The sequence below is a fragment of the Oryza brachyantha genome, chromosome 3 (genome assembly GCF_000231095.2).
Source record: "Oryza brachyantha chromosome 3, ObraRS2, whole genome shotgun sequence".
NCBI classification, from domain to species: domain Eukaryota; kingdom Viridiplantae; phylum Streptophyta; class Magnoliopsida; order Poales; family Poaceae; genus Oryza; species Oryza brachyantha.
In genome coordinates, this window is record NC_023165.2 from 15185600 (window position 1) to 15204729 (window position 19130).

General features: G+C 42.2%; 1 protein-coding gene and 1 pseudogene across 3 annotated transcripts; both read left to right on the plus strand.

Annotated features, from left to right (window-relative positions):
• Nucleotides 1-1094: 1094 nt before the first annotated feature.
• Nucleotides 1095-13334, plus strand: LOC102706545 (lysine-specific demethylase JMJ25-like). Of its 3 annotated transcripts, none has more exons than XM_015834456.2 (16): nucleotides 1095-1381; nucleotides 2002-2175; nucleotides 8267-8392; nucleotides 8485-8615; nucleotides 8879-8978; nucleotides 9094-9226; nucleotides 9303-9366; nucleotides 9450-10239; nucleotides 10648-10980; nucleotides 11156-11390; nucleotides 11484-11803; nucleotides 11884-11956; nucleotides 12058-12143; nucleotides 12305-12424; nucleotides 12526-12590; nucleotides 12687-13334. In XM_015834456.2, exons 1-16 carry the CDS (start codon nucleotides 1172-1174, stop codon nucleotides 12853-12855), a joined length of 3129 nt encoding a protein of 1042 aa, XP_015689942.2. In that variant the 5' UTR covers nucleotides 1095-1171; the 3' UTR covers nucleotides 12856-13334. The 3 variants fall into 3 exon arrangements, with proteins under 3 accessions (XP_015689942.2, XP_040377787.1, XP_040377788.1); XM_040521853.1 differs by having other exon boundaries at nucleotides 11156-11381; XM_040521854.1 differs by having other exon boundaries at nucleotides 11156-11315.
• A 2274-nt stretch (nucleotides 13335-15608) lies between these two features.
• Nucleotides 15609-17926, plus strand: LOC102701715 (annotated as a pseudogene).
• Nucleotides 17927-19130: the final 1204 nt, after the last annotated feature.

The window sequence follows — 19130 nt, forward strand, 5'->3', positions numbered from 1 at the left end:
ACATTAAAATATATGCAAGAGACTATATCTTGATTAAAAGATAGTTTTTATCTTTCTTCTGTTAAAAATTGTATAGTATATCTTATAGATAGCTTATAGATACCCATTGGAGATGGCCTTAAATGCTATCCACTCCATTGAACAAGCAGGCATGATGGGAGCATGCAGTAGGCAAGTATGCATGCCGCTGCAAACCGGCGACAAGTAAATAAATTATGTGTTAGGCCAGTCTCAATGCATAGTTTCATGATATAGTTACTAAGACTGTAAACTAGGTAACCGAGTCAGATGAGTTTCATGGGGATAAAATTCATCTATCATCTCATAAAACTCTTTCATTTAGTGACCTTGCCAAGTCAGCAATTTTACTGATATGATATCCTATTTAATGTGTATGACGCCCCATAAAACATATATTGAGACTGGTCTTAGGGCACTCTTAATGTTAGAAACTACCATGATTTCTATGCTCTATAATATTGTGTCAAGAAATTATCTTTCACAATACAACTTTTGTATCTTGTTATCACATGGCCTACTCATTTCTCTCACAACCAATCTTATTTTATATGAAGACACTAGTTCTTAAGGACATGCACAACATTAAAACAACAACCATCTATATACATCAACTCAGATTAGCAATCCTACGTGACATAATTAACTCAAGAAAAACTAGATAGCCATCTCTTCGTTCGTCTACTACTTGGACACGTACTCTGAAGTTATATTTTATAGAGAACTACGCCATGCATTAGTTGCATACAATAAATACAAACATAAAAAATAAAGTATTAAAGATGCTACTGATATAACCAAATAAAGTATTCGTCGGCAGCAGCGAGTCAGACACCGCCGGTGTCACACCGGCTAGACCACCCGAGCCTCGCAACAGTGTACCCTAAGAAGAAGGACCATTTGCAGCCGTTGGATGCAGATGGACGGACGCGATCACACAAAACGCAGTCTCCGCGATCCTCTACCTTACTGCAGAGAAAACGCGCTGACTGCAAGCGGGCCCCACCGTCGCCGACCCCGCCCTTAAATTGGGCGCTTTCCCATTCAATTCGATCCATCCGGCTGAGCGCCCTGTTCAAAAAAACCCAAGCGAAAAAAGATACTCTCCTCCCCCACCACCTCCACCGACTCTACAGCTTCCGCCCTAGCGCGGATGGAGGAGCCGAAGCGCGGGAGGGGGAGGCCGCCAGGAAGGGGTCGGGCTCGGGGGCGTCTCGGCGACCAGTCTTTCGCGCCGCCGGCGGCGAGGCCCGGGGAGGAAAGCCGCGGCGGGGTCGCGGCGGGGGGGAGGGCGCTGCGGGTGAGGAGGCCGGCGCCCGGCGCGTACTTTGAGCGCGAAGCTGATACTGACAGCGATGATGAGGTGCGAGGAAAGGGGGTGGGGGAATCGATTCCGTTCCCGTGCCTGGGGATCTTCTCCTCGGTTCCTCTCTCGTGCTGCTGCTCCGTTTGTTTCCTTTGTTGAAACTGTTTCTCATTTCGTCCTCTGCGTTCTGTTTTTTTTTTCCGCGATTAAACTGCGACGTGAACTTGTTGTGTCAACGTGAGTCAACGCGCACGAAGTTAGTTCTTGTTTTTACTTTTTTTTTTTGGCATCGGCCGCATTCTTTTTGGGGGAAAGGTTGGTTTTGAGTTTTTTTTTTTTAAAAAACCGGGACGATACTGATTCTATATTTTTCTCTGATGATTTGAGAATGACGTAGCAGCGTAATTAGGAAAGTTGCGGGTTGTGACAAATTGAGCATTGCTCGTCTATCAATGGTTTGAAGAAAGCAGGTCGCTAAATTCGGGCAATTTCTCCATGCATTTTTGTTGCCCTCCAATAATTGTGAGAGCATAAATCTTTTAATTTTATCCCTAATTCATCATTGTCAGTTTGTCACCATCGCTGTATTGGTGATTCTTTTAGGCTGTATCAAGTTTTAGTCCATGTTTGTTTGGTTGATGTGAACTCGAATTGACTAAGTGCTATTTTGCTTATAGTATGGTGAGCAGAATGACGATGATGCTGAAAAACCAAATAATCAAGTTGCAGAGCCTCTTGATGAGCCCAAGAATAGTATTGCACGGAAGAAGAGGGGAAGGTCAAAGAAAATGAAAGCAGAGGATGGCAATAACGGACTCTCCGACGGGAAAAACCTTGACACAAACAATGGGGTAATTACTCAGCCTTTATTGCCAATCATCTTTGAGTGGTTTTGAGCCACAGAAAGTTTTAGTCGTGCATTAGCTACTGTCGACAAATATTCACTTATCTTGTCACCAGTTATAGGCCATGACGTTAGGTGAAGACATCTTTATATTCTCTTCTGACCATCAACATGTTACACTTAAATATGTATGTGTGTGTGCGCGCGCGGGCCCGCCTTATTAGAAAATTTCAAATTCTAGATGTCCTTATATTTCTGGAGAGGGGGTAATAGTTCAGAAAGAAATACATAATATGTCTTCGTAAGGTTAACAAACTACAATTAAAGCAGTCTTAGGCTGGTATATTATACATAGCCACTTTCTAAAATACTTGTGCTAATAAGGTAATCACCTAATCCTTCAACAAAAGATGCCTAAAATACGAGTTCTGAATCAAACTGGCAACAAAAGAGGCTTAAGCGAGTGCCTGAATGCATGTGCTTGAGCTGTAGCACAAGCCTCCTCTAAGCTATTCTAGGTGCTTTAGTTGCGCTTTGCCTCGCCTTTTCAATTAGCCGATCAATAGGTAAACAAGTGATATCATTTTTGGTGTTTTTCGGCCACTACAATTTCTGTTTCCAAGGTTACTATATTAATTCCTGTCAAATGCTATTGTGAAGCCAAGAGAGCAAACTGGCCAATCATGCTCCTAGCTTGATTTGCATGCGAGAAGAGAATATTTTGATGGGTTAATTAGCAAAATTAATAATAACAACCTTGTCACATTATTTTATTATTTTGCGTAGGTGCTAGCAGTCTATGTTATATTTGGGTCAGCTTTACTAGAATGATTAGCTAATTACATAATTAATGCTTGTTGAGTCCAAGCCATGTAGATTTAGGCTTTCTTTTGTCCAAATCGGTTGGGCATGCATGCCTGCAGTGAGTTAGGGTTGGTTAGCCTGCATGGCTTATAAAGCTATGAAGTTGACAGTCGAGGGATTTTTTGGTCAATGTTTCATGTAGAGGGTTCCTTGAGGAGAATTGCAGATGGCAAACCCATCTGCATGAGGGTGGTTCTGTGCTGTAGCTGGAGAGGTTGGAGGCTAGGCGCGTCTTGGAGTACATTTGTTGGATGTGCAATTTGACTTGTTTGGAGACCACTGACTTGCTGATCATGGGAATTACTCATGGGCGATAGGTTATAGATAGGAATTTTGGTGTCAATTCTTGTAAGTTGAACTTCCTACATAGTTAAAATTGTGAGTCAATCAATTATTGCTTTGCTACTATTAGAGCAAGTTTAATAGTAGAGATAACTACTAGGTATACGCCCATCTAAAAATAGTATTAGAGCTATAAGGTTGCCTACTATTTTTCTCCTACCTTCCTCTCCATCTATGAATTTAATGTATCTATCTTGGAGCATCTGTAAAGCTAGCTCTTGCATAAGAGCTAACACTCATTTTCATTCTCTGTCCTCCACATGTGTTTATAGTTGGCTTATAGCCTATTATTATACTTGCTCTTAGAAGAGTTTTTTGTTTGTTTAGATTATGTGGTACCAAAAAAAGGGGCATGGTACTTGCCATGGGGTGCTCATCAGGAGCTTCTAGGAGTAGTGGTAGTTTTCACCATGCCTCTGATTAGAAAGAGATTACTACAACTGTTTTTTATGCTGATTTACCTTTTGGAGTTAAGAATGGATTAGAAAATTCATGCCATTATCTAGAGAAATGCAAGCATAGTAATTTCAGAAGTGTGAGAGAATGTCAGTTAATTGTGTCTACCACCACCACGCGGGGAACATGCTAGACATGATTGGTGTCCACCACTTGAACAACACTAGTACGATTGCACTCTGATGGGGGTGTTTATCATCGACGCCCTCCCCTCACCGAGTCTTGCTCGTATGGAGATGCTTGCTGATGGTGTATGCAGTCATAACTTTGGCGGTTAGGTGGTGATGATGCTTGTGTTTCGTTGGATGATGCAACTGTGTTCTTTTTGCTACATTATCCCTCGGCTTTTGCACGCACGCTTCTTGAACAACCAAACTGTGTATTTTTGACAAAAGTTTCTATATAGAGGTTGATCATCTCATATTTCTAAGGTAGAGTTTCAACTTGGTAGTAGTTAATTCCATCGTTTATACCATGAAATAGTTATCACAAAGATAAGATAATCTGTCATCTTCATCTAAAAAAAGAAAGCAGTACGATAAATAAATTTCATTCCTTCTTTATCGGGATCTGGTGATCCGAAGGATTTTTTGGAGTGGAAGATCCATTTTTTGTGATCGGATCTTTAGCAATCACAACTATTCGGAGAAGGTACGAGCTCCATCTATTGAATTCATTGGTTATGCTTTGTGTTTGGTGGAATCAATTAGTATGTGTTGCAGGTTGTTGGAGGCTAAGTACTAGCATGTTAAGGGTATGTCCCTCGCAAGGACCCGTTCAAGAAAACAACCCAACAAGCCTTTGGCACCATGGGCCATTGGCCAAGGGGACCTATTAGCACCAGGTGTACCAAGAACTGAGTATGTCTTTGGCTAGGAGTGCCTTTAGTCAGATGGACCTTTGAACAAGTGGGGACTTTGGCTATGTGAAGCTTTGACCTAGAATGATAGGTGCCAACCCACCAAGGCCATGGAATAGCCCAATAATGGGCTTGACTCTAATAGGCTTAGACTTACGTATATTCCCCCTTGTACCCCTAGAAATGTCCCTTTCAAGGGTCTCTTGTAATCAGACATGTAACCCTAGAATCTTCGCTTGCTAGGCCTATAAATAGGCCTTAAGGGGGCTGTAATAGGCATAACTCCTGTGAACTTCCAAAGATGGTAATCTCACTTTTACTACAATTGTCCATCTCAAAACATAGGTCATCTACATACCTAGTACTTAGTAGTGCATGAAAGAGGTTATGACTTGCCATGTTACTGAAAATTATAGAGTGAAGTGCACCAGCGGTCCCTAAACTGGTGTGCGTGTGTTATCTAGGTCCCTGAACTCTCAAAATATATTTTTGGGTCCCTGAACTTGTCTGGGGTGTTATATAAGTCCAAACGGGTACTGACCCGCTCCATCCGCTGACGTGGCATGCCACGGTGGCACCTACGAGAAGGGAGAGAAAAGAATAAGGAGGAGAGAGATACTGGCATGTGGGACCCACATGCTCCCACCAACACATAGGCGCCACCGTGGCATGCCACGTCAGCGGATGGAGCGGGTTGAAGCCCGTTTGGACCTATATGACACCCCTGGACAAGTTTGGGGACTCAAAAATACATTTTGAAAGTTCAGGGACTTAGATGACACATCCACACAAGTTTAGGGACAGCTAGTGCACTTCACTCAAAATTATACAACTCCCTTCGTCCAAAAATATAAGAACATCTAGAGTTTGAATTTTCAATAATATCAATTCATCCTCACCTACTCTCTCCAGTTCCATAGTTCTTGTCGTTTTGGACAAGGGTGTGGTCAAACTTTTAGAACTTTGTTCGTTGTAGCAAAGGGAAACCCTGTTTCACTTGTTTTTCCAATGTTCGTTTAGCAGAAAGTGTTGGCATAAGCTTGGAATATCATGCAACACCTCTTTGGAATTCTTTCAGATGTTGGTGCTAGCAAGATTGAGGTTTAGGAAGAAAGGCTTCTTGGAAATTGGTTTCATTGCATGCTGGCACATTTGGAAGCAACGAAATGGGAAGATTTTCAGAATATGGATCCTTCTTTTGATAAGCTGGTGGAATGCTTTCAAGAAGGAGATTCTTCTACATATGTGTAGAATGAACGAAACACTTATACAATCGGTCTCTTATTAGTTGCAAACATTATAGATCTTCAGGGAGGCTCTAGCCTTTTTGTAATTTTTCATTTTCCTTTTTGCTGTAAATACTTTATCTTCTTTTTATAAAATACACTACTAGGCAAATGCCTGGTAGTTTTCCTTTCAATTTTTTTTCAAATATTTAGTTTGAAAAAACTATGGGAATATGTATAGATGAGTCATAACGAATACATCCATATATAAATAGAAAACCATAGTCAAAAAGTAGATTTTGAAGGCCGCGTCGATGTCCAAAATGACAAGAATTATCAAATTGGGGGAGTACTTATCTCAACCAGTTAGAACCAACCCTCATTTAATTTTCCCACCTACTTCCCTATCCCAACCAATCACACATCCTTATTGTTGGCTGGAAGGACTAGGTCACTGTATAGACATTTGTAGCAATTAGATCCCCTTATAACAAGGTGATCTTTGAGTTGATGCTTATTATGAGAAGATGGAATTATTCATGACTCTCACAAGGAATTATTTTCATGACACACACACACCTATATAATTTTCCTACACACACACACACACACACACGGAACTATAGGAGAAAAACAATAAGGTTATGGATTACCTTGACAAATGATGAATCTTTGAGCTTTGGCTATTGTTACCATGTACACCATTAGTATCTTGTAGTGTAAAACTGTATATACAAAATATAAGCAACATTAAACTCATAATCAATAGGAAAATGTCAAGAAATGAAGAAACATGACTTACAGAAATTACTTATCCAACACACAATTGAGGTCTATAACATAAGTGCAACGTTAAACTCATAATCACAGGAAAATGTCTAGTAGTTTTAGACTTTTAGTTCTACATGGCTAAAGATATTACAGCTCCATAACATAAGTACATTTCGATGTTAATAGGGGATACATGGCACAACGCCGAATATAGCAAGTTGAGAATAATAAACATAAAAGAGTGCAGACCTGTAGTGTAGAACATTCTTGCAATAAGAGCATCAACCATTTGACGATCTTGAAGGTGAAATTTTTCTTCAACGCCACCCTCTTGAAATTTTCTTCAACGCCACCCTCTTGCTTCTCTTTAATTTTGATCCTGATGGGGGCAATTTGCTAACCCCTAAAGATGATGGGCTCACTGCAACAGACAAGGGTATAGATCTGGGAATACTACTTGAAGCTTTTTCTTCAGCTGCAACAATCTCTTGGTGGAGTTGCTCAAGAATGGGCAGTTGGGCACTGTCCCCTTATGACATATCTTTGTTCCAGCATTAGAAATTTTCAACAATGTGAGCCTTAACTCTCGAGTAGCTCCCATGTACAATGCGTCCACAAAAAACACACTCAGACTTAGCATTTCCCCCTAAGGTGCCCCCATTTTTTTCAATGTTTTTAACATATCTCCATAGAGGATACCTTGGATCATACTCTTCACCCTTAGAAGCAGCACCCGTTGAGGAATTCACACTACTACCTCTACCACTATTTGTTTCATTTGAGCCTCGAGGCTGAGATTGAAAGCTTTTGCTTGCCATCCTAGACTACTAGCATAAAAACTTAGAACAAAATGGTGTGGCTGCACCTCAGATTCCAATGCATGGGTGTGGCTGTTGGTGATTCCGCAGTTGGTGGCGTCTGTTCTACTCCAGTCGTGGGCGGTGGCCCTCCTCTAGGCGTAGAAGTATCGGAGACGTATTGATAAATACTTTTATTTATTTTCAGCGATTTATTCTTCGATATTCTGTCGATACATGTATCGCTGTATCTGACACGGGAACAGCGATACACGATGTATTGGTGCATCGCAGATCTTTACTAGTTCCTCCACCTGAGAAAGCTCCAACTGGGTGGATTATGCTCCACAAAGACCCTTGTATCCATCTTCTCTTGCCAGGCAGAATGCCAATGAGTAGGTCTGCTACCAAGTGATCATTTCCCCATCTATTCGATCTTTTGCCAATTGTTACGGCAGTTCTGGTGCCTCGCCTGGCCTCGATAGCAAATGTTTTTAGTAGCAATGGTTTTTTCAGTATGTAACCATGCTTATGATCCGAGTCCAGTGCTATAAACCTTAAATCATTGGTACATGCAATGTGTGATACTTCCATTCAACATGATGCTTGTAAATCTTTAATAGGATGCTAGTATTATGAAGCCTCTGGAAGGTGTTTAGCAATCGAAATTTAGAATTGCAGTGAGTGTAGGTTGTTGGCTAATAAAAATCTGCCTTTTAAATCCAAACTATATTGCTCAGTACTTAGCATTTTCTTTCCTTGACGGGTGATGAAATTTTGCAGCCTTCAAAAGAATTGAAGCAAAGAGCTGCAGGGAGGAAGTTTAACAAAAAAATGTTGAAGAACATAGAGGAAGAAGAGAATAAGGCCACATCCTCTGAGGATAAAATTTGTGATGCAAATTACAAGGCAATGCACAGATGTGTGTTATATGTTCTGTATGGAATATCCATAGTATTTTTTATGAGTACACTGAAGTTTATGTTATTTTGATCGTATAGAAAGGGAAGAAGATGCTCACTGGGGAAAATGCTTTGATGTGCCACCAATGCCAGAGAAATGACAAAGGGAGAGTGATTTGGTGTAAATCATGCAAGAATAAGCGCTTCTGTGAGCCATGCATAAAACGATGGTTTGTCACGTTGTCTTAAATCTTGTCTTCTACTAATTGGAAAACCCATATCCATTGTATAATATCACTGTTTTAGAAATTTATACTTTTGCTTGAATGAATCGTAAATTCTTTAGATGCCTGCCATTCTTTTGTTTCTTTAGTTATTTTCTTTTGCTGACTGGGCTATACTAATTTTGATGTTCCTTTTAATACCCTTTTGTTGGAAATTTCATATATGGCTGTGTTGCATTGCATTACACACAACTGTTTTTGCTAATTAGGTATCCAAGTTTGTCAAAAGTTGATTTTGCTGCAAAATGCCCGTATTGTAGAAAGAATTGTAATTGCAAGGCATGCCTAAGAATGATAAGAGTTGAAAAGGTATGTACTTGATATCCCTCCTTATAGAGTCTCCATATTTTCTACAGAATTTTTTGTGCTCAAAAGATTGCTTTATAGTCTGTCATGATTAAATTGTCGTGCTCCCTTGAAACAGCCTCCTGAAAAGAATATCTCCGAGGAAAATCAAAGGTGTTATGCTTTTCGTATTGCATACTTGTTGCTTCCTTGGTTGAAAGAACTACAACAGGAGCAGATGAAGGAGAAGGAATTTGAGTGCAAATTACAAGGTATGCTGTTCTGGTGTTCCATGATGAATTGAGGTATTGGAGAATTTTCTAATACTGACTTATTTTTTGTTTGCAGGTGTTTCTGTGGATGAAGTAAAGTTGGAACAAGCTGATTGTGACATAGATGAGCGTGTTTATTGGTTCATCCTTTTCCCTGTTTACATTTTGCTATAAATATTGTGGCACCAAGCATCTCATCAGTCTTTTTGTTCTTGTATTGCAGTAATAGGTGCAAAACTTCTTTAGTTGATTTTCATAGAAGCTGCAAAGCTTGTTCGTATGACCTGTGTCTTGCATGCTGCTGGGAGCTTCGCAAAGGGGAGATTCCTGGAGGAGAAGACGTAAAGATTGTGCACTGGGAAGATAGAGGGATTAAGTATGTTTTTGGTGATATTCCCAAGTCAAAGGATGAGGATGGAAATAAAAGGGTCTCTTCAAGGAGACACATGGAGACCCCAAGTGCTGAATCTTTCAATAACCTGGATGTTGCCATGGACCAAAATAACCCTCTGCTACTGTGGAAAGCTAATAGTGATGGCAGTATACCTTGTCCACCAAAGGAAATAGGAGGCTGTGGTGCTTCATCTTTGGAACTCAAATGCTTGCTACCAGAAAATATGCTTTCTGAGTTAGAATACAGAGGTAACAAAATTATTAAGAGAAAATCATTTGCAAAGGCAATAAACACAAGAAGTAATCATTGCCCTTGCTTTGATCATTCAAGCAAGATAAGAACAGAGGCTATTCGAAAAGCAGCCAATAGAAAGGGTTCAAGTGATAACTACCTATACTGTCCAGATGCTACTGACATCCGGGAGGATGACCTGTTGCACTTTCAGATGCATTGGTCAAAAGGTGAACCAGTTATTGTCTCTGATGCTCTTCAGTTAACATCTGGGCTGAGTTGGGAGCCATTGGTTATGTGGCGAGCATTGCGAGAAAAGAAAACCAATGGTGATGTTGAAGATGAGCACTTTGCTGTTACCGCGGTGGATTGCCTTGATTGGAATGAGGTTTGGAACTCTATTTTCCTCAATGCATGAGTGTTCAATATTTGATTTAATAGGCTGTACAACTTTTGTTATCCTCTCAGAATCACATGATCCCTAAAAGAACTTTACTATATTAGAATGAGATGATTATCCTTTTAGAAGTGGATGGTCCTTCCTGTATTTTTATGTTAATGGCATCATTGTATCTTCAAAATTCCCTCTGTTGTGTTCCTGCAAACCTTATTGTTTGCACTTTGTTTGGACAAGCAAGATTTGATAGCCCCTGCCTTGGAAAACTGGTTTCTGTTTATCAATGAATTGTAAGAGAACTTTGTTAATTTACCAATGGATTTAACTTAAAACTTTAATTTTAAAAATATGTTATATGTGCCTGTTTTTATGTAGACAGACCATTCTTTGTTGCTGCAGGTGGAAATTAACATACACATGTTCTTTATGGGGTATATGAGAGGTAGAATGCATTCGAGGAACCATTGGCCTGAGATGCTTAAGCTAAAAGATTGGCCACCATCTAGTTTGTTTGACCAGAGATTACCTCGCCATGGTGCTGAATTTATCACTGCATTGCCATTTCCTGAGTATACAGATCCACGATATGGCCCACTAAATCTTGCTGTCAGGCTTCCTGCTGGTGTACTGAAGCCTGATCTTGGGCCAAAAACTTATATTGCTTATGGACATTATGAAGAGTTAGGCAGGGGTGACTCTGTGACCAAACTTCACTGTGACATGTCTGATGCGGTATGTTGTTATTTTATAATTGGCTGGTGATATATTTTTTTCTGAAATGTTGTAGCTTTAATGTCCTGTCCTAAATAAAAGGTGCCTTGCCAGGCATGCTTACCATAAATTGTTTGTTCTTTCCTTTTATCACTTGATTGAGTTTCACTGGCTTAAAAATGTTTGGTTTGGCCAGGTAAATATCTTGATGCACACAGCTGACGTGTCGTATGAAACTGAACAGCTTCAAAAGATTGCAGAAACCAAAAAGAAAATGAGAGAACAAGATCTTCATGAACGTGGGGTTTTAGAATCAGACACCATGCACAGGCAATCATCTCTGGTTGAATCCAAGGGTAAAGCTGTTGATAAATCATCGAAAATCTCATGTAACATGGAAACCAAACACATCTCTAAACAAAGTACTGAGGGTAAAAATATATCTTTACGTAAAATCAAAAGCTGGCAAGAATTTTAATTGTGTCTGATTATGGTTTACAACATATCTTTCATGTGTCATGCAGGTTTGGACATTAATGCTTTACCTTCTGATGATTCTGGAAGTGATGTTGGGCAAAGTGAATTAGCACAATGTTCAAAACATAATAATGAGGTTAAAAATAGTTCTAGCAAGATGCATGGTGGAGCTCATTGTACTTTGGACAACCAAGGATACATTGATAGGAGTGGATGCCTACACAAAGATTCGGACTGTTCAGACCAACAGAAAACTGGTGGCGCTTTGTGGGATATTTTTCGAAGAGAGGATTCTGAGAAGTTACAAGATTATCTTTGCAAGCATGCCTCAGAATTTCGGCACATACACTGTGATCCAGTGAAACAGGTTTTTGTTTTTCCAATCGCATTACATAGGAATCGTTTACATTTTTCTTGTGCTGAGCAATAGCTCTGTATGTTGTGCAGGTTTATCACCCAATTCATGACCAGACTTTCTATTTGACCGCAGAGCATAAAAGAAAGCTCAAGAAAGAATACGGTTAGTTAACCTTCTATTCTAAAGCTGTCATCTCTTTTGCAACACTGCTAATACACGGATGTAAGATTGTTTTTCTTGTTCGTTGGCATGTATAATTTTAGGTATTGAACCTTGGACATTCGAGCAGAAGCTAGGTGAAGCTGTTTTCATTCCTGCTGGGTGTCCACACCAAGTGAGAAATTTAAAGGTGCGGCTGAATGCTTCCCTCTCTCCCCCCATCCTGTGGTATTTGTTGAAGATATAAAGTTTTGGTGGTATTTATTGGTACCACCTAAATCCTTGTGGTATAGATGCACTTTTATCTTTAAATATTACTAAACCAGAAAACTTGCATTCTGATTTGTGCAGTCTTGCATCAAGGTTGCTCTAGACTTTGTTTCCCCTGAAAATGTCAGTGAATGTGTTAAGCTGACTGGAGAGTTTAGACGTCTTCCATCTCATCACAGGGCTAAAGAAGATAAACTAGAGGTTAGACTGCGATGTATTCAGTTATCTAGTTTGATCATATGATGTGATGTTCTCTGATTATTGCCCTTAAGTTGATTAAGGTTTTTTTTTTAAAAAAATAGATCAAGAAGATTGCTCTTAATGCTCTTAAAGAAGTTGTAAACTTCTTGGATCCTTTATCAGAAGGGTAAGAACGACTGAACAAGCTTTTGATTTTTGAAGGTTTGACGATGTAACATTAGCTAAAATATTTGGGCTACTTTCTTTTTCTGTGATTTATCAGGTCAAAGAACATGGATGACCAGCCAAACATTGAAGTGGCAGATGTGAACAAACGTAAAAGGCAATACGGTAAGCGAGGAGGTGACCGGATGACTGGGGAAGACCAACCCAACGATGAAACAATAGAAGAGAGGAAGCCTAAAAGGCGGGGGAGACCATCCAAAAGGTGATCTGAGGACTGAAGAATCCTAGAAAGCAAGGTGGCCTCCGAAGAGGCTCCAGTAGGTGATTTACTATTTGTATTTATGACTGTATGGAAGGCCTAGCATTCATGCTTTTTGATCACTCAAAAGGCTCTAAGGATGTGACTGCTATCGTTTTGAAACAAACTAGGTTTCGGCGGGTCAAGCATCACCTCAGACATCGCCATGGTGTCTATTTTGTTCATATGTGGTGATTGCTGTCACTAAAATGATGTATTTTGTTGCCTATATTATGGCAATCGACTTGGATTAGCTTTGGTAAATTTCAATATGTAATCGCCGTGCAAGTTTGCTATGGCGGTTGCATTTGTTAGGTCCATTTCAATCTGCGACATTCCTACCTGAGTCATGGCCCACGCTGATGCTTATTCATGTTGACCTGCCCGTGATTTTGAGGTAAAGTTTGCTACAGGGCACTCAATAATGTGTTATGGGAGGACACAAATGCCTGCTAATCCTTGCTCAATTGGAGAGAGAAACCATATTAAAATGATAGTTGTCTTGTGGCCTCTTGGGCTAACATACGTTGCTTGACTTGGCTTGGTTATAGTTTCATTGTGGTTTTTAGAAAATTTTAAAACTATACGTTATGCAAAATTTCCAAATATGTAAATTATGCATTTTTGCAATTTTTTTTGAAAATTTCAAATCCCGATTGCGTAATGTGTATTTTGAAACTTTGGAAAATTGAAACTTTCAAATTACACGAGCGTAATGTGTAACCTGCAAATTTAAAAATTTTGCTTAATGTGTAATATCAAATTTTTGAAAATTTTGCCTGACTCGTAATTGAAAATTTTGCATAATGTTTCATTTGAAAATTTTCTCATTGTTACTTAGGGGATCGACAAAGAAGTGGCCTACTCCATGCTTGAATGAATCGGACCAAGTTGAGCAAACATATACTGCCCTTAGGGGCGATATTGTAATTATAACGTGGTGTCTCTCTTCAATTGGATGGCAGTGAAATATAATAAATGTGGTATGACACGATTTTGTAATGTACACGGTACACTGATAAATTATACAAACTTTATATGTCCTGTAGCAAATATTTACATAATTTTCCGTGTAATAATTAAAGGTTGCTCGAAGTTTTCTTTCTGTGCATTTCACGCCACTCAATTGTATTTTTTGGGTCAGTTTATCTTAATGTGAAATTGGTGAACGCGTACCTTGATAAATAGGATACCTGAAATGCACTTGATGCATAAATTTCCCAACAGTTGACCTCTTCTCCCTCCGTCCCATAACAAAATGGATTATGCCTCTTTTTTAAACAATAAGAAATTAAGTCATATAAAAAATGGCAGGTGAGGAAATAAAATAGTACAAAAATCGATTGATGTGAGATAAAGTGCTACAAAATTTAGTACGTAAAGAATAAAGTAGCATACAATTTAATTGCTGGAAAATAAAACATTGTCTTGATTTTGTACCATGGGATAAAATTGAATGACAAAATATCTTATATTATAGGATGAAGGTGTAACTGTCCATATTATTCTACACTATTTGCTAAAAAAAACATCAGAGTACTTATATGCTAAACATACTACCCTTCTATATTTAAATGTACAAGCTTTAACTTTTAAGCATCAAGTTTAACCACTCGTCCTATTTATTTCTTTGGAAACATAATTTATTTTGGAGTAAATTACATTTCAGCCATGTTTTATTGTCTAAATTTTATTTTTGAACCACTTTAAAGTTTTTTTTTACCTTGGACCGAATAAATTTGCTATTATTGTAGCTTGGACCATCCTAAATAACTTTTCAATACACATCAATAACCTTAAACACATTGGTTTTGGTACACCGGCTAACTCTGTATCTAAATATTTACCTTAGGGAAGACTAGACATGGCTAAAAATGATATTTGAGTGGCCAAAATCACAAAATAGCAAATTTACCTAGTTTGAAGTGAAAAATAAGTTTAATAATAGTCTAAAGTAAACCTTAGGCAACAAAAGGTGTCCCAATCTGTAAACTCTTATGCAACAAAATGTGCCCATGGGCCCTCTATAGCAAAAGAATAGTAGATGAAAAAGAGCACCAAGAGCAATGTTTAGCGTCACTTGACTTCCTAACCTGAGTGATTAATAAGGTGAGTTGTCTTGTCACCAGTCATCTGAACCTTTTTGTTCAAAATGAGAACCAAAGCCCAAGTTGGGTGCAGAACCATACTCGTTCTCTCTTCCAGGCTATGGTCGTTACACCATCGTACTCCATGTTTTCTCTCCGCATTAATGAAGATCATGCATAGCCTTTTGTTGGAGGAAGCAATTTTCAAATATTTAACCATATATAGCCTTTATTTTGTTTCGATTTTCAAATATGCATTTATACCTTAAATCTTCTATCTGACGTATATATGCTGATACAGATATGCATGCCTCGCTGCATGTTAATCAAGTTTTGTCTATGAGCTGATTAATCCAAGCCATTATAATACATAAACTTTCTTATGCTCAATTGACCACACAAAAAATATATATAAAAGCAAACCCCATTCACAATCTTGCATAGAAACTAGAATGCAATTAATTAACCCTGCTGAGGTATACCAGCGTTTAAATATGTAGATATAGAGATAGAGTTGACATACCTTCCCGGACAAACCGTCGCTGGGTTTTGGTTTGCATGAGCTGCTCGATCCAATCATTTTCATGGTGTACAGAAAAGAATTGCATTTTGGCGCATCATCATCAACCTGGCAATGCCGTGCTCCACCAATCTCATGGCTTCTCTTCTGTTGCTCGCTGCAGTAGCCTTCCTGGTCTCGCCTGCACCTGCGCTGTCTTACGTCAACCATGGTGCAGGCGGCGGCGGCGTCCGTTCGAATGGCGCGCGGCCAGCCGCCGGTAATGCTGCCTGCCGGACCTACATTGTGCTCGTCTAGCCGCCGCCGCATGGCGACGACGTAGATCACCGCCGGTGGCACGAGTCTTTCTTGCCGAGGCCGCACGGGCTCCTCCGCCGAGGCGGCGCCACGGCTCATACACTCGTACACCGAGGTGTTCGAGGGCTTTCGCCGCGGAGCTCACCGACGCCGAGCTCGACGGCGTGGTGTCCAAGAAGCGCGGGTTCGTGCGCGCGTTCCCTGGCCGGACGCTGCGCCTCATGAAGACCCACACGCCGGCGTTCCTCGGGCTGACGGGCGGCGCCGGGTTCTGGAGGGACGCCGCCGGCTACGGGAAGGGGGTCGTCGTCGGGCTGCTGGACACCGGCGTCCACGCGACGCACCCTTCCTTCGACGACCGCGGCGTCCAGCCACCCCCGGCGAGGTGGAAGGGCTCGTGCGAGGGCTCTGCGGCGGCGCGGTGCAACAACAAGCTCATCGGCGTCAAGTCCTTCGTTGGCAGCGACGGCGACGACGAGGTCGGGCACGGGACCCACACCGCGTCCACGGCCGCCGGGAACTTCGTCGGCCGCGGCGCCACGGACCGTGGTCTGGGCGCCGGGACAGCGGCCGGGATTGCGCCCGGCGCGCATGTCGCCATGTACAAGGTGTGCTCCGGCTCTGGCTGCGACGACGCGGCCATACTAGCCGGGTTCGACGCGGCCATCAAGGACGGAGTCGACGTGCTCTCGGTTTCCGTCGGCGGCTGGTCGAGTCTCCCCTTTGATCAGGACCCGATTGCCATCGCCGGATTCAGCGCGGTGGCCAGGGGCATCACCGTCGTGTGCGCCGCCGGCAACAATGGCCCCGAGCCCTCCACGGTCACGAACGACGCACCGTGGTTGCTCACGGTCGCCGCGGGCTCGGTGGACCGGAGCTTCTCCGCCACCGTGCGGCTCGGCAACGGCGAGCTCGTCGATGGCCAGGCGCTCGCTCAGGAGGCGGCGGCGAACTCGAGCTCCAGGACGTCGTCGTACCCCCTCCTCTTCTCGGAGAAACTGCCTCACTGTAACGAGCTCGTCGGAGCTGTCGGGAGCGGCGTCGCCGGCCACCTCGTGGTCTGCCAAGCCGATGCACTCGGCGAACCAGTGGTGAGCGCCATGATGGTCGCCGGGGCTGGCGGCGTGGTGCTGATCAACAGAGAAAGCGACGGCTACACGACGGTCCTCCAGGACCAAGGCTCCGGCCTGGTGCAGGTGAGCGTGGCCAGTGGCCTCAGCATCACGGCGTACGCCATGTCAGCCGGCAGCGGCGGAGCCGCCAATGCCAGCGTCGTGTTCAGCAACACGTCGCTCGGCGTCCGCCCGGCTCCCACCGTCGCCTCCTTCTCGTCCCGGGGGCCGAGCACGGTCACCCCAGGCGTGCTCAAGCCGGACGTCCTGGCGCCGGGGCTCAACATCCTCGCCGCGTGGCCGCCGCACCTCCTACGCGGCGGCGGCGGCGGCGGCCTCTTCAAGGTCATATCCGGGACGTCCATGGCGACTCCGCACGTAAGTGGCGTCGCGGCGCTCGTCAAGAGCTGCCACCCGGACTGGTCGCCGGCCGCCATCAAGTTAGCCATTCTGACGACGTCCGACGCCGCCGACAGCGCCGGCGGCAACCCCATCCTGGACGAGCAGCACGAGAGGGCAACCGCGTTCCTCACCGGCGCCGGCCATGTCAACCCCGCGAGAGCCGCCGACCCAGGCCTAGTATACGACCTCGGCGTCGCCGAGTACACCGGCTACATCTGCGCCCTCATCGGAGACGGCGGCCTGGCGACGATCGTGCGCAACGCGAGCCTGGCATGCGCGAATCTGGCCGGGATACCCGAGGCGCAGCTCAACTACCCGATCATCACGGTGCCGCTGCTGCCATCGACGGCGCCGTTCACCGTGACCCGGACGGTGACGAACGTTGGGCCGGCCAACTCGACCTACGCGCTGAAGCTGGAGGTGCCCAAGTCGCTAACGGTGCACGTGTCGCCGGAGAAGCTGGTGTTCTCCGGCGCTGGCGAGAAGAAGGGTTTCAGCGTGACGGTGAGCGGAGGCGATGGGCGCAAGGTGGTGGAGGGGAGCTTGAGTTGGGTGTCCAGGAAGCATGTCGTGCGCAGTCCGATTGTCGTCGTTCCCCGCCGTGCGTCACCGAGAAGATAGCTAAGCTAAGCTAGAATGTTAATGACATGATTTTCTTGCTTTTAGTCACCTCAAGGTGTTTAATCCTTAATAATAATTGAGTGTCTAGCACATAATATACTTTGTGCGGAAACAGTTTTTAGCACACGGGTATAGATACACTCGTGTGCTTGCATGTCATCTAAATAGTTATCAAAAAATATGAAAAAAAATTGATAAGATAGATTAATATGAGTTATATCACTTCACGCAAGTTTAAATTCAACTTCTACAAGTTATAGAAAAAAAAACTGAAACTAGCTATATACATATTCATAATTGTTTTTGTTATTTTTGCTATAACTTGTAAAAGATGAATTTAAACTTGCATGTTGGTGGAGTGATATAACTCATATTAAACTATCTTGTTAAATTTTTCTATATTTTTTTATGACTATTTAGATGGCATGCAAGTAACGGGTGTGTATACACCTGTGTGCTAAAAAACTGCTTTCATACTTTGTGTAACAGAGTAAACAGCCCTTTAAGCTTGTGATCCCGTCTCAGATGGGTCCATTAACACACAAACCTCGTGTTTAAGACACTAAGCTTTTTTTATTGTACTCTCTACGTATACAAATACATGACATTGGTTAGTTCAATTTAACTAATTAACACCAAATAAATAAAATGAGAGAGAATCAATCTACTTTGATTTGACGATGACATCGTCGTGGCACTTCAAACCAGGCATGGTAAGTGACAGTCCTAATGTTATATTAATGGTGATTTCTATCATCATTAAATAGCTTGCCAGTTGTCACATAAGCAAATGATAACATGACAACCTAATTAATGAAGAAAGAGAGAAAAAACTAAAAAATGGATTCCTCAGGAAGAAACAAAATCTTCTCTTTACCTAATGCACCAAGAAACCATAAATATATCATTGGAAAAAAACACTAGGGCATGTGTCATGCTTATCATTGGTGAAAAAATAGAGGTAGGAGAGAAAACAATTATAACTCGAAGACACCTTTACTTATAAATAATGGTTTCATTTCTTATACTATAGCAACCATGTTAGTTTTTTCTATTGGAACTGCCCTAAGGGAATGGAATTAGATGGATCTAGATTGCTCCAGTGGAGGGCTAATAAACCAGATTACTCTCTTTTTCATGCGCAGGCTTTCCAAACTGCTAAATGATGTGTTTTTTCGAAAAAAATTTATAGAAAAATTGCTTT